We start from the raw sequence: 16,098 nt of genomic DNA, 5'->3' as shown, positions 1-16,098 counted from the left end.
AATTGATTTGAATTGTGTTTGTCTTTTGTGTTCTTTTTCATTCATGGCTTAAAACCAACACCGAGACACTTCTAATTGCAAATAGGTTCCTGTATTAAATTGTGATGTGAACATTAAACAATGATACTCAATATTCTCTGGTTGTGACTATGAAAGATTGTGCATAGCAAGAAGATCTTGTAAAAGTATATGTTGAAGTGAACTTGCTCTTTTTAGTTTTGTGCATAATCACACATTTCATTTTCTGTGTTGCTCAAGCTCCTCTTTTTTTACTCCCACCACTTTACCAACCATTTTCCTTACTTAATTAGCATGAAATTAGGCATTCTTTGTACTTGGAAAAGTTTTGCTACCCCATGTTTTCACAATCAAAATCAGTTACCATAATAAGAGTAAGCTTTTGATTAGAATTGACCTTGGATAGATTATTTTAATTACTTAGTTTCATCATTTTTTATGAAACATTATCATAACGAGAGATGAAATTTACCAACTATATAAATATGTATACTTAGACAATTTTTTATCAAAAACTATCACATTTTACCCATAATAGACTTTATGTAATGTATGATCTTTGAAATTCGGACCTAATGAATTAAAGTGAAAAGGACTAAGTGATCATACCATTAAATCCTCCAGATCAATCTTCACAAAATCAACATCTCAGAATGTGGCAATAAACGCTTGGATAACTAGGTACATGAGTATGCAAGGTCTACACCATGAAGCAGTGAAATCAACAACCATCTGTATCAATAAAAAATCATCTGAGTAAAACCTTTATAGTTTTGGGGTGAAAAGTAAAGCAAAACATTTCACCACTTCAATATGATACACTAATTAACCAAAAGATAGTTTCTGAACAAACCAGTTTCTTAGTTTTTTTGCAGGCATCAAAGTGCTCATTCCATTTAGTAGAGGAGTGGAAGGTGAGGACTTGAGATGGGAGTGAAGTTGTTCTACCACCATACACCATGGACATGTCAGATAAGTATGATCCCACGTAGGTTAATGCTTCCTTTCTTCTAAACCAAAATTAATTTATGACCTTGTATCAATCAAAGTTAATAAGTTGAAAAAAGAGAGAGTATAATTAGTCTAGTTTGATGATATGAGTAAAAAAGTAGTGGGAAATTATGATATGAGTATAGTTAGTCTAATTTGATGATTTTAAGGTTGTGTGAATAAATACTTTTCCGTTACATAATATTTCAAGTAGATAACACCCGTAGTTGTAGTTTCTAGTTCAATTATACTAATTTTAGTGTTCTAAATTTTAGTCACATAGGCATATTTTGATTCCCTAGTGAATTTTAGTAGGTTGTTCAATTTTTTATAGTCCTTTAGCATTTAAAACTTGCTTAGATACTTGCATTACAATTTTATTCTCATATTTAGTGAAGTTTCTAGTTTTTGTTAGTTTAGCATACATTCTTAGGTTCTATTATGTGAATTTTTGCAGATCTTGTTATTGATAGTTGTTAGCCTACTTATTGACACTCTTTTATCATCTAGAATATGTTTAGAACAAGAGTTTGTTGTTTAGGTAGCTTAGGTATTAATTTCTAGTCATTGTAACATAGTGTTAGCACTAATGTTAGTTTTAATTTGTAATTAGTCAAATTTTAATTTTCTTGTTCATTTTGAATTTTGACTTGATTTTTATCTTTCTTTTAACATTCAAAACTTGTCTAGATAGTGGTTTAGTAGTTCAAATAATTAGATTAGCACAATTTTCATATTTTACCATTTATTCTATTCTATTCTACTGTAACCTTAACTCTTTTTTTTGCAGGTATTGCTATTAGGCTCTTTTCAGTTGCAATTGCTTTGACTCAACCTTAACTATTTTTTGTTGTTTTTTGGTATGTAGCCTTCTTTTGAACTTTCTTTTTTTCTTTTTAATCTTCTTTGTTTGTAAATTATGTTGTTGTAATGTGTGCAAATATGATATTATATCAAATCAGATTTTTAACCTTCTTTTAATATTAGATAATGCGTTTTAGAGCATATAATGTGTAAATTATGTTGCTATAATGTTGGAGTTGAATATTACGTTGGATATATTTGCTAGAATAAATGAATCAAATGACTTGTAATTGGCAGGTTTGTTTGTGGTTTATAATGCAGGTCTATTACCGTTGTGTGGTAAGCATATAAATAAGACTTTTACTGACGAACTTATCGACGATGCGATCCGTCAGTAAAGGTCACCTTCGCTTTAATGATGGATCATGCGTCTGTCAGTAAACTATACAGACAAGTAAGTTATTGACAAAAATTTGCCCATCGAAAATTCGTCGAAAGTTACTATTTATCGACATATATTGTCGTTAGTAATACACAATTTCTTGTAGTGATTTTTCCATTAATGTTTGCAGTTTGTCCATAAAAAAATGCACGAAAAAAACTTGTAGTTGTGAAGGTATGCAACTTTTACCAAGAAATTGCATGTTGCATAATAACACTTTTTGTTGAGTATTTGTGGATGTAGACTTTAAAGTGTCAAACTACATTAAATTTATTGTATGTTTTTATTTATATTTTTTCTCTTATTTGTGGGTGTACTCTCACTTGAAGAAATTATTCTTCTATTGTGTGATTCCCAAATATATATATATATATATATATATATATATATATATATATTATGATTTGTATTTATTTTAATTTAGTGGAAACTCAAACAATGACCTATAGAACAATGATCTAACACATCCAAAAAGAGAGCAACCTCTTCCGATAGACCTAGAATGAAGGGTAAAGTATATTTTATGAATGGAGTATAGAAGCTTTGAAGCCATATAGCTTGGTATAAGGTTTGTGTTAATAAATATTTAGGAGTATTATACAATTTTTAGAAATGAATGAATGTAGTTTTCGTCATCAAATGATGTTAAGGATTTGTTTACATTTTAAACGATGTTATGATAATACCTTTAACTAGTCAACAAATTCTTAATGCCAAATAATGATGAAGACTATATTTATTCACTTTTATAATTTGAAGACTAAACGCTATCAAAATTTGAGATAAAACAAAATTCAATTTCACATTACAATATAATTTATTTAAAAATTAAAAATATATTTCATCATTACATTTAACATAATGACATTAAGTTTTATTTATTTATAAATGATATATTTATTTTGTATATATTAAATACAAATTACTGGCTTGGATTTCTCTCTAATAGCTTGTTTTTTATATTACTATTATATTACGCGTATAAATAATAAATAAATTATAAAATTACTTACTACAATAAAGTTAATTGAAAATATTAAGAAAAGTTATGTGAAAGGTATTAAATAACCTTAAATTTTTTTATTAGTTTACTATATAATTATATAATAAAAGTATTTTAAACTTTTATTAAAATAAAGAGTAATCTTTCAATAAATATACATAAAAAGTAATTATAATTTTTTTTAAATTTTTATTAGTTGTTATTATAATTTTATGGGTAACTTTGTTAGATAATAAAAAGTCAAAGATTAGGTAATAAATATAGGAATAGAAAAAGACAAACAAAAATTAAAATGAAAAGAAGTGTTTACAATATAATTTGTTAATTAAATGATGATAAAATTTTAATACAAAACAATATATATATATATATATATATATATATATATATATTTTCCAGAGTAAGAGAAATAATAAGTAAAATATATATAATAAAAGATGTGTTTAGAAAAGCAAATAAAAACATATTTTTAATATATATATATATATATATATATATTTAAAAATGAAAAATAAATTACTAATTTAATATTTTATTTTTATTATAATAAAAAATAAAAATATTGATTGCAAGAAATTTATTTTAAGACACAACTTAATATGAAAAAGTAATATTTTTACATAAATTTTTGTTCTTTTGAACAGTTTTTTTATCTGAATTTTATAATTGTTAAAAATATTTTTTATACTTTTTTTATTCCAGCGGTGACATTATTTTGTTTTTATGTATTTATTCTCTCTCCCGGTGTGTACTTAACCTGTAATACACCTAAATATTAGTAGTACATGCAATATAGTTCTTAATTACAAGTTTTTAATTTATAAATTTTAAATAATAGTTTTCATATAGTGATTTTATGCTTTCAAAAATATTTTGTATTCTAAGTTTTAATTCCAAAATAAAGAAATTTATTTTTTCATTATAATAAAGTTAAATATATATATATATATATATATATATATATATATATGTGTGTGTGTTTTTTTTGTGAGAGAGATAATAATAATAAGGATGAATATAATATTAATTATAATAAAAATAAATATATATTTTATGATAATGATAAATAAAAGAATTCTTATCAAAATTAATAAAATTAGGTTTTCAAAAATAAATATATATTAATTTTAAAAATAAATAAAGTGTTCCAAAAATAAAATAAAAAGTATTTAAATTTGTTTTCATGAAATAGTTATGTTTTGAAAATGAATTTAAAAAATTATAGAATGGTGATGATTCAAATTAAATGTTAATAAAATAAATAAAATCTACTATTTTACTAAACAATTTCATTAATCTTTCTTAAAAAAACATTAGAAAGTATAATTTTGGGTTGGTTATTCTATTCTTCAAGATCCATTCGAGTTAATCCAATAGAAATGCTTTGAAATTTTAACCATTGTCGAGTTTCAAAATTTTTGTGAAAGTTAAGTCAATCGACTGTGTCGTTTGACTTTAACTCATCCAAAATAGAAAGCTAAGATTGGTTGCGACTCGAAAGAAAGAACTCATACAATTGGTGACTTGTCTGCACCTGTACTTTCGCTTCTTTTCCTCGAGTTTTTTAACCAATCAAAGCATATATACAACAAAGTACTTCATTAGCCCTATCATTCACATCGATTATCATATTATATATAAATATTAACCACTCTCCATTATTATATTATTGTACAATGCATCAAAACATTGATCTCACTGCTTTGAATTGTACCTTGGTTAACATCAAAGTACTAATTTTCCTAAATATAATTAAAAAACTTAACCTTTCCAAATAAATACCTTCTTAATGAAATACCCTTTATCTCATTTCTTTGTTTAATCAGTTTCGCAGCTTCTTTAATGATCTTCCTTCTCATCTCTTGTAGTTTTTAGTATAATAAAAATTAGGTTAGAAAACATGTTTTTTTACAGTAAGAAAATGATCAGTGAAACATGGTATTAACGGTTTATGTTTCCTATGTGTACAAGGTTTGTTTTTTTTCTTTGAATAGTATAAAGGGGTAATAATAAGGGTAAAGAGGAAGAGAGTGTTGAAGAACATGAGATAAATAAAGTAATAAGACCCACTCATAATATGCTTAATGTTTTTGATATTGATGTATGCTAAGCATTGTTGAAGAAAAACAATATAATAAAACATTGTCGGTGGATTCATGGATTTTTGATGTACTGCCAAGCTAAGCTAAGGTTGACACTTTTTTACACCAACTCTTCTCTCTCTCTCTATCTCTCTGTACAGCCTAAGCTCAGGCTTATCTCTCCCCACCCCACTTGTTGCCTCTGCCCTATGTTATAGCCAAAAGGGTGAGAGAGAAAGAAACACAAACAACAAGCATCGAGAGAGAAACTAGAGAGAGAAAGAAGTTGAGTGAGTTTAGAGAGATAGAAAGAGAAGAAGATGATGAACGGTGACTCTCGCAGTGCTCTTGAGGCACAGTACATAAGGAGGCATCACAAACATGAACCAAGGGAAAACCAGTGCACTTCTGCTCTTGTTAAACACATCAAAGCCCCTGTTCACCTTGTTAGTTTGCCTTTTCCACCTTACCTTGTTCCATGTTCCATGTTCCACCGTTTGTGTTCTAAATTCAGTGTCTTTGGTTGGTGGGTCTGATTTGCTTGATGGGGGTGTCATGAATTTCTTTCCTTTTTCTTTTTCCTTTTCATTTTTTGGAGATCTGTGAGGCTGTGCTTGTTCTGGGGTGTTTCCTTTGAGTTTCTAATTTTGTATACTTATCTGGGTGTGTTTACCATGGCATTTCTCTTTTGTTTTTTGTCTTTTTTCTTGAAGATGGGTGGTTTACTGGCTGTTCTAGATTTTGAGTTCTGCAGATGTTGTCAAAGTTGGATTTTTCACCTTTGATGAAGATGCTGGTTTTTCTGTTGGGTTTTGACAAGATTTTAAATTGCAGTCCTAGTTGCATGTGATCGCAATAGCTGTGGCGATGATCATCGGCAATTGCAGTTGTGATGCAGTTGCATGCAGTGACTCCACAAATCTTGACACTGCAGTTTTCACTGCAATTGCAGTTACTGCCATGCAGTGACTCCAAAAAATAACAGCTTTGAAGTTGCAGGCAAAACTGAAGTTTTTTCAAAATCATGAGTTTTGGTTATGAAATCAGTTTTTGGGAAGGGTATTTTTCATTTTTAACAAGATGTTTCCCTTGAGATTTATCTCTCACACTCACCTAATTGACTATTTTTTGTGTTTGTGCATTTGTTATTCAAGTCTTCAATAAGTTGGATTTTTCACCTCACTAGATGAGTTTTTTGTTTGGTTTTTTGACAAGATTTTGAAAACAGTGCAGCTTTGTCACCATTTTTGCAGTTGTGAAAAATTGTGAAAAATATGACCAATGCTGCAGCAATTGCATTGGGTGATGGGGTTGCGATGATTTCAAGAATCTGTGGCATAGAGTGGGATTATAGTTGCATGTGGTTGCCATGTCTCAAAAATCTTGATGCGGTGCCATCACTGTAGTTGCATGTGGTTGCAATAACTCCAAAATCCTTGATGCTGCGGTGTTAGTCACAATTGCGGTGGAGATGTGGCCAAAACTGTAGTGTTTTTAAAACCTTATATTTTTGTTGTAAAATCAGTTTTGGGGGAAGGGTAAATCTTCCTCAAATCTGATCTTGATTGAGTTTTTCCTATCATGTTTAGTTTTTGAAGATGATGTTTTCTGTGTGTGGATTTGTTTCTCAAGATTTACAGTACTTGGATTTTTCATCTCAAAACTGTGGCTGCTGGTGCTGCTGCTTTGTCACCTTCCTTGTTGCTGTGAAAAATTGCAGACAAATATTTTTTCTGCTGCTGAAATTGTAATGGTGATGCAGTTGTTGTGAATTAAAAAATCTTGATGCTGTGACAGGAGAATACAGTAACTCCAAAAACCTTGACACTACTGCAGTGTCAGCCGCAATTTCAGTCACAATGCGGTTGTAGTGACTCCAAAAGCCATCACACTGAGGCTGAAAGCTGAAATTGCGGCTTTTTTGAAACCTTGTGTTTTGGATAAGCCTTTTGGGAGAAGGGTAATCATCATTTTATTAGGAGGTGCCGTTTGAGGTTTTCCTGTCACAGTTGTTTCTGAAGATAAAAAAACACAGTAACCTATTTGAAGGTTTTTCTTTTTGTGTCTGTGATTTTGTTTGTCAAGTTTTGCGAATCAATCCTTCTGGTCAATAACTGGAAAAAGAAGGAAACTTGAAAATTTTGGATGGGGTGCATTTTACTCTGCATGTGATGAGAGATCTTTGCCCGTTAGAGATGACATAATGCCCTTTAATTGTTTGTTTTATTGCAGACTTGTTTTCATACATCGAGTAATGTGTAAAGTTCTTAACTTTTACCAGATTATCAACCAATTTTGTTCTTTTTATGGACTTTCGGTGAAGTTTCAGTGTCATGAAATTAAAGAAATAAGTATATGTGATGATGGCATGTATAGGAAAAAAACTATTTTCTGAAATATAAACACCAGTTGTTTCCCTTCCCAGGTGTGGTCGCTGGTTAGAAGATTTGATCAACCCCAGAAGTATAAACCATTTGTTAGCAGATGCATCATGCAAGGAGACCTTGGCATTGGAAGTGTTAGAGAAGTGAATGTGAAATCTGGCCTTCCTGCCACAACAAGTACTGAGAGGTTGGAACAACTTGATGATGAGGAGCACATCCTTGGCATCAGAATTGTTGGAGGTGACCACAGGCTGAGGGTATGATCCTTTTTTCTTCCTTAATCTATTAGGTTGTTCCTTAATTTCTTTTTCCAGAGTCTCCTGTCTGTTCTGTGTTTTTAATCTGTTTATTCTATAATTTCTAATCCTTTCCCTCTTACTTTAGTCATAAGAAATATTTCACTATGGTAATTGTGACCACCAGTTTCAGTCCCTGAGAAGAAAGCAATTCTTAGTTACCAAGATGAAATGCCACTATTTGTTTGAGTTTGGATGGTGTGTGGCAGGATTATGGAGTTTGATTTAGTCTCATCTCGTTTATTATTGTGAGATGTTTTTCTCTATTTTGCTACATAAGCGACTCTATGTAAGTTTATTATTGTGAGATGTTTTTCTCTATTTTGCTATATAAGCAACTCTATGTAAAGCCTGAAATACACATGGAAATAAAATACTTCGTAGTGTAGTCATGATCATAGGTATACACTTTGTATACCGAATCATGTTAAATTCTTGTGTCATTTATTTTTCTCTCCTCTTCTGATGGTTTGCACAACTTAACTAAGAAGTTTGTCACTTCATTTCTGTGTTGTTATGGTGTCACTAAGAGATTCATATGGTAACAATGATGTGTTTGTGGAATTTGCAGAACTATTCTTCCATAATAACAGTGCATCCAGAGGTGATTGAGGGAAGACCTGGAACAATGGTGATTGAATCATTTGTGGTGGATGTGCCTGATGGAAACACCAAGGATGAAACTTGCTACTTTGTGGAGGCTTTGATCAGGTGTAACCTAAGCTCTCTTGCTGATGTCTCAGAGAGAATGGCAGTTCAAGGCCGAACCGATCCCATCAACCATTAAGCATGTCTGGGGGAGAATGAAGTTGGTTTCATGATCCATTGCTCTCTGATCCTAGTTCCAGTGTGAACACTGGTTGGAGTGTTCCTACCATGTTCCCAGAAGTTTTGGAAGTTTTTTACCTCTGTATCATGGATACAATTCCCCTACCATCCCCCACAAGTTTTGTAAGATGAGATTCTGAGCCTCATATGGAGATGGTTGGGGAAGGTTTTTTTCCTGCTCTTTTCTTCCTGGATTTTGTGAATGGTGGTTTGTTACTACAGTTGTCTGTAAATATTTTTGTCGAGACAAAACCAGTTTCTGCACTCTTTCAATTTCATGTTTAGTTGCAACTTTTGCCAGTTTTATGTGCTGGTGCAAGAGAATTCCAAATAGTGTTATTTTCTTCCAAGTAGTGTAGTTTTTCAAGTTATTTCTTCCACCTTCTCCCTGTTTAGTTCTCTGTTTTCACAATCAATCAAGTTTTTTTTGCATCTTGCTCTCTGTCGGTATCGTGTATCTTACTTTGAGGAATTTCAAACTTCATGCACTTACTTTGAGGACCTTCTAAGACACACTTTTAGGAACTTTTAGTACATGCACCTTGCTTTGAGGAACTTCAAAGAATACTGTTTATTCGTTGCAAGTGTTTGCTTTCCAATTCAACTTAAAATTTGAACTTTATGGGGGAGAGAAAGATATGTTATTTATAAGAAAAAGGGTTTAAAGCAATAGTTAGACCCTGTAGCTTCTATAATCTTACTTGAGCAAATAGGACACATAAAAAGGACTAAAGATTGTGGAGAAAAGGGTTGAATTTGCAAGGAAATGAAGTTCTGTTGGTACAATTATTTATGAATGTCATTTTCATCATGAGATAAGATTGCATTAAATACGCTGTGAAGTTTAACTGAATCAAGTTTAGAAGTGTTGTGGCTGAACCTTGACGTTGAGGTAAGACACAAACAATCAATAGTTTAGATGTTTTCTGTTGAGTAGGGAAGGTGGTGGAGGTATCAAGGAAGGTATTTTAATGGTGAAGTCATTGTTAATGTTGGTGAAGTAGTAGATTGCATAATTGATGAGGTTTTAGTGGCCAAGGTGAGAGCATGTAGTTGTCAATTACATAACCAGTTATAGAATACAGGGTGTTGTACTGAGCCAAGAGACAAATTCTGCACATTAAATGGTCATACAAGTAGTTTGCAGAAGCATTAATCCATGGTTACCTGCTATACCTATATATTTTCCTTCATTGACTATGTATTCCCAACTACAAATATAGAAAAAAAGGGGTAATGAGGTTAACAAAGATTCCTCAAAGAAAAAAGAAGTTTACATAGATAACGAAACGTGTATATGAGTTTGTGAGGTGGTGATTCAGTGGATGGAAACATTTAAACCAGTGAGAGTCTATGATTTGCATTAAGCTTCACAAGCACATGCAACTTTATTGAGGAAAGTGTTCTGTCGGTCCATTAGCCATCAAGAGTTCATTTTCCCTTTCTTTTTCTCTCCTTTTGCATTATATTTATGACTTCTAATTGAATGGCTTGATGACAAAATTTGTGGATACAAAATTAAATATAAGAAGGAAAGATATATGTATTATGTGTGATGTATATGTATGGTGTCCATCTTCGGGAAAAAAAAAAGTATAATTTTAACTTCATATTTATCACAAGATATAATTTTAAAATCATTTCAATTTGGTACGACTTCAATTTATTATATGCTTGGTTCAATTTTAATATATTATTATATAAACCGAAATCATACTAGATTGATACAACTTTAGTTACAACTTTAGTTGATTATAATATAAAAGCTTAATACACTTTAATTCTTTGTATTCTTTTTTTAATTTTAATTGAAATTGTCTCAATTTAAAATGACTTTAATAAAATTATACTAACAACTTCAAAATTACATATTTTAGTAATTTTGAAGTCAAAAGTACACATTTTTCTTTATTTTAAGAGTTAAATTAAAAAGCTTAAGTTTGTATAATCAAGTGTTTACTTGTCCCACGACCTGCTGCATAATTTTAGGAGTTAAAATCGCGAATGATTTGATGATAAACACTTTTGAATACAAATATAAATACATATTATGTATATGTATGTGATGTTACTTTGAGTTAGCAATTACAATAATTAAAAAAAAAAAAAGTCATTTGCATGTTTCACAATGATCAATATATATCCCTTTTTATTCCATTTCATTCTATTTCATTTTCTTCTTGACTTTTTTATCTCTTCCTTTTCTTTATCACATATGTCATATTTTATCTCTACTTTTGCTCCTTGTTTTTTCTTATCACTCCACAAGAAATTATATTAAGATTTTTCAAAATATTTTTTTTATTATCAACTGAAATTTGTTGAAAATTACATTTGTTTGGTTATACACACAACTCAAACTTGATTCTGCACTCAATTTTCAGTGACTATGTACATCACTTGCAAACTTGAGCGACTCTGAATAATTTATGCCATAATCTGCTCTGAAATTTCCTGCATATATATTAGTTACTGGTGCACGCTAATAAGATAGTGTTTCTGACATCGAACTTTACGTGAAATATGGAGAAGAGGATGTGAAGTAAAATGATGTAACAGCCATGGACAAGATTTCTATGTAATATATGATTTTTTTTCTCATGCTGGATTGCTAGTTGCTTGAATTTGAATAATATATTTCATAAACAATTTCGACTTTACTTTTTCATATGCTAATGAAGCCAACTGATGCTACTCTTGCAAATGGTGAAACCTGGTAGTACTATAAATTTTTGAAGTACACAAGGCTCCAGAATCAATCAACATACCACTCTTCAGCACCTTGCATGCTATTTTTCACCGCATTGCGTGTTCTATCCATTCTTCAAACTCTTTTCATACGGTGGCTTGCAAAAAAGATAAACTATTTCAGGTGAAGATTGCAACTTTAATAAAGGGTATTCAATGGTTCCTAAGAAACTTTGTCATTCGTTAATTTAGCATAAAGTTCCCTCATGAACACACTCCCTGTGTTGATATACAAGACCACAATAGCTAGAGAAGAAAATGCTTCATGCTTCTGATCTTGTATCTTGTTACCAACGATCATGGCATGAGCATTCTCCATTCATGAAATGGTGGAAACGGCCACCGTCTCTGAGGAAAATCTCGCGGTTCCGAGCCAGAGAAATGTACTTTGCTGCTGTGTGACAGTCTTGGCAAATTCTTGTGTTCTTCACTACCCTGATGGGAGATCCATCGCTAGTTTTAATCAGTCCATAAGTCATTGCCAACTTCTCTGTGTGACTGAGCAAAACCTTTTCCTTCTCCTTCTCATCAATGTTCTGAAGTACACAATGTGTATCAGGTACATATCCCAGCTTTCTTATCTCAGAAACTAACTGATATAACTCAAAATATATTTCTCCTTCTTCTGGATGTGGTTCCCCTTCTGTGGAGAACACATGAATATTTTGTCCAACTTGTGTCCAACTCCAAACATTTGGAATTTTCACCCCCATGGAAGTCATTGAGTCTTTAAGACGCTCCACGTCTCCCCATCTGTCAAAACTGGAATATATGTTCATCATCAGAACATAGTTACCAGAGTTATATGGCTCCAACCTGAAAAGATTCCTTGCTGCAATCTCTGCTATCTTAAGGTCTTTGTGAATTCTGCAGGCTGAAAGAAGAGCACCCCAAATACTTGCATCTGCCTTTTGAGGCATGGCGTGGATGAAGTCCAAAGCTTCATCAAGAAAGCCAGCTTTTCCAAGAAGATCTACCATGCAAGAGTAGTGCTCAATTGTTGGAGTAATATTGTAGTATGTCTTCATGCTGTCAAAGTGCTTCCACCCTTCCATGACTAAACCTGAATTCTTGCAGGCAGATAGAAGAATGGTGAAGGTTATAGCATCAGGTATGATACCTGTTTTGCACATGCTGTCAAAAAGAGTGAATACCTCTTCACCACGGCCATAAGTAGCATATCCCATCATCATGCAATTCCAACATGGTAGTGTTTTCTCCTTTATTTTCCTGAAAACCTCATGGGCTACTCTTAATTTTCCTCCCTTACTATACATGTCAATAAGGGCTGTGGCTACATATATGTCATCCACAAACCCATGTCTCATGCAAAAGCAGTGTATCTCTTCACCTTTCTTCAACAGTGATGGTCCCGCACATGCTCGGAGTAAGCTGCAAATGGTTGTGGAGTTAGGTTTTACATTTTCTTCTTGCATTTGGATGAAAAACTGCAGGGCATCCATGTAATTCTCATTCTGACAGCACCCTGATATCATAGCAGTCCAGGACACCACATTAGGGGTTAATCCTAAACTCTTGATCCTATTCATCAAGGCCAGAGCTTCCTCACTGTGGCCCCACATTGAATAACCTGAAATCAAACTATTCCATGTCACCAAATCTGGTTTTATTCCTTCTCCCTGCATCTGGGTCAATAGATTTTCCGCATTGTTAAACAAGCCCTTGTAGGTGTAACCTGATATCAATGAATTCCAAGCACAGATATTTTTGTTCTTTGAATGATGAAAGACTACTTCAGCTTTATCTAAGGAAATATTCTTAATATACATATCCACTAAAGAAGTACAAACATAGGCATCATAGTCAAGGTTACTTCTCATTATGTAGCCATGGATTTCTTTCCCAAGATTAAAGCAACCCAATTCAATAACTGCTTGCAGAGCACTAGTTATTGAACATGAATCTGGCTTGAAATTGGCCTTTTGCAGATTCCGGAAACTGGTGAGAACCATTTCATATGATCCTTGAAGAAGATGGCCAGACAAAATAGAATTCCAAGTTATAATGTCTGGTATGAAGCTGGAAGACTGCATTTTTTGGAGGATATCCCACGCACCATTCAAACGGCCATTGACTGCATAACTCGAAATTATTGAGTTCCAAGAGGCCAGGTTATGATCCTCCATTGAATCAAAAACTGCTCTAGCTAGGTCAAGTCTATTGTTCCTAGAGTACATGCTAACTACAGAATTGCAAATTGAAGTATTTGACAATCTTCCAAATTTTATAACATACCCATGAAGCTGCTTCCCTTCGTTGAGAGCTCTCAACTTTCCACATGCTTGCAGCAGTTTGACCATGATGCCATCAGTGGCTTGGGCAGAAGCAGATTGCATTCGACGGAACAGTTCTAAGGCCTTCTCCCACCTCTCACTCCTCAAGTTTGCCATAACAATTGTATTCCACAAGAAATCTTCTTGAAGTGGTGTCTCATCAAACACTTGGTTTGCCCTATCTATTCCCAAGCACTTCTCATAGAGATTGATCAATGCACAACTCAAGTGTACATCAACATGGAAGCCTCTCTTAACCAAACAAGCATGAACTTCCATCCCAAGCCACAACTCCATCAAAGACAAACAAATTTTCAGAACAACAGTGAGAGCTTTGCTGTCAAATTCTACTCCTTTATTATGCAATTCCTTGAACACCTCCAGAATCTCATGTGAGTCACCTCCAAAACTGGCAAACTCCTCCAGAAAAGAATTCCATAAAAGGTAATTCCTTGAAAAACCCACAAAGAAAACCTTTGTCGCTGACACAAAGTCTCCAAACTCCAAGTAGTTTTTCATCATCCTTCCATCCATTGTGACTGAACTCCCTCTTTTGGGCATTTTGACCATCTGGGCATGCAATTCCCTCACAGAATTCAAAGTCTTCAACTCACCCAAGTTATCCAAAGGGTGAAAGAATGGAGAGAATTTCGGTGAGGAAAATTGAGGAGAAGAAACCAGCTGGGGTTCTGACATTCCGAGAGAAACTGAGGTGGGTGAATGGCTTCTGGGTTGCATGTGGGTTTGTGAGTTCTGAACATAATAAGGATTGAGATGGTGAAAAGGTTGTACTAGATTATCCATAAAACTATGGCTATGGAAGGCGATGCAAAGTGTCATTGGAGTGCAATTTCAGTGATGAATGGAAGGGACTGTAACATTCTAAGAGAGCTCTAGCTGAAGCATAAACTCCAATTATCTATTTACAAGTGTTTCATCTCATGATGTCGGAAAGTTTTGTGAACACGTGGGATGCCAAATGAAAATTGTTGATAAGGTTTATCCCCTTATAAATGAATTTTTGGAAGCGTAATGTGTTACCCTCATTCGAAATAGTTGGTGCCAGTGTGCCAGCTATCAAAGATAGTTTTCCCAGCACCCAGCCTTTTGGGCTCCCACTAAACTGCTTACTTTGGGCCATTAAATGATTCGGGCCTGTTGAATTTTGGGTTATTCTTTTCTATGGGCTTTCAGCAGCCCCATTATTACCAACTGAACCCCATACTAATAGAAAATGATTAAAATACTTTATTTAACTACTCCACGCCATTACCACTTATGAGGAAGAAGAGAGAGAATACATTTTGGAAAAAATAAAAAAATAAAACTGAGCATATTTTGTGTTTTGGAAAGTTGAGGCCGAAAAACTCAATTTAGAAGATATTACATATATTCTAGACATTTTGTTTCTGAAAGGTAATGTATTCCAAGCAACTTGTTTTAAAATATTTCTAGAACAAATAATTCAAAAATTACTTTTACGAAGGATAAAATGGTTATTTTAAAATTATAGACCGTAGGAAGAAAGAGCCTTCTTATATTTCCAACTTAACTATACTCATTAGATCTTGGATTACCTTATTTGATACCAATTCATAAGTAATGTAATAAAACTATAATTTATATTAGAAGCTAGCTGCCTCTTTCAAATTTGAAATTATACCTAGCCAGCGACTTACAAAGGTAAAAAAATTTATGCCACATTTCATCTTATATACAAGAAATAAACAATTAATGTATCGATATTAATCAAAATTGTTAAGCAATGTACATGACTAACATCATGGACTTGTACATAAAAAACACTAAACTTTTAAAAATAAATTAAAAGTACATAAGCATCTTTAATCCTAAGGTGAATTAATTGAATTTTGTATGACTTGTGAATGAAATCTTAAATGCAGAAGTGATTTGTATCACATTGTAAGTAGTACCTCTTAAGTTAGTTTAGGATGATATTACAAGAAGATCATCTAAACAAACCAATCTTCCATCATATCTATCTAAGTGAGTATCAAGATTCCATTCCTAACCTAAAGTCTTCACATTTAACATACAACTTTTTTTCCTGTGAAAAATTGTCAACTAGATAATCAGTGTCTAATGAGCCACGTACTATCATTAGGCAGTTAAATTTCCTAAATGGAGAGAAGCAATGGCAAAAGAATTAGAAACCATGGATATCAACAACACACGGAAAATAGTTCCTT

General features: G+C 32.5%; 2 protein-coding genes and 1 pseudogene across 2 annotated transcripts; 1 reads left to right on the top strand and 2 right to left on the bottom strand.

Moving 5' to 3' along the window:
• Nucleotides 1-237: 237 nt before the first annotated feature.
• On the bottom strand, nucleotides 238-985 carry LOC114165623 (thioredoxin H2-like; annotated as a pseudogene).
• Nucleotides 986-5,457: 4,472 nt separating this feature from the next.
• LOC114167363 (abscisic acid receptor PYL9-like) lies at nucleotides 5,458-9,278 on the top strand. The gene is made up of 3 exons (XM_028052436.2): nucleotides 5,458-5,784; nucleotides 7,764-7,979; nucleotides 8,590-9,278. Exons 1-3 carry the CDS (start codon nucleotides 5,659-5,661, stop codon nucleotides 8,803-8,805), a joined length of 558 nt encoding a protein of 185 aa, XP_027908237.1. The 5' UTR covers nucleotides 5,458-5,658; the 3' UTR covers nucleotides 8,806-9,278.
• Nucleotides 9,279-11,550: 2,272 nt separating this feature from the next.
• Nucleotides 11,551-14,888, bottom strand: LOC114167362 (pentatricopeptide (PPR) repeat-containing protein). Its single transcript, XM_028052434.2, has one exon. The coding sequence runs from the start codon at nucleotides 14,726-14,728 to the stop codon at nucleotides 11,882-11,884; it is 2,847 nt and encodes a 948-aa protein (XP_027908235.1). The 5' UTR covers nucleotides 14,729-14,888; the 3' UTR covers nucleotides 11,551-11,881.
• Nucleotides 14,889-16,098: the final 1,210 nt, after the last annotated feature.

This window comes from Vigna unguiculata, chromosome 10, assembly GCF_037176805.1.
Source record: "Vigna unguiculata cultivar grain cowpea cultivar isolate G323 ecotype 2 chromosome 10, ASM3717680v1, whole genome shotgun sequence".
Classification (NCBI taxonomy): Eukaryota; Viridiplantae; Streptophyta; class Magnoliopsida; order Fabales; family Fabaceae; genus Vigna; species Vigna unguiculata.
Note: the sequence above shows the minus strand (reverse complement) of the source record. Positions and strands in the feature narration are given on the sequence as shown.

Bases quoted from the DNA above. Each gene is read 5' to 3' on its own strand.
- LOC114167363 (XM_028052436.2), top strand. From the start codon at position 5,659: ATGATGAACGGTGACTCTCGCAGTGCTCTTGAGGCACAGTACATAAGG. The intron at 5,785-7,763 runs GTTAGTTTGCCT...TTCCCTTCCCAG, and splicing joins TCAAAGCCCCTGTTCACCTT to GTGTGGTCGCTGGTTAGAAG. The intron at 7,980-8,589 runs GTATGATCCTTT...TGGAATTTGCAG, and splicing joins GAGGTGACCACAGGCTGAGG to AACTATTCTTCCATAATAAC.
- LOC114167362 (XM_028052434.2), bottom strand. From the start codon at position 14,728: ATGACACTTTGCATCGCCTTCCATAGCCATAGTTTTATGGATAATCTA.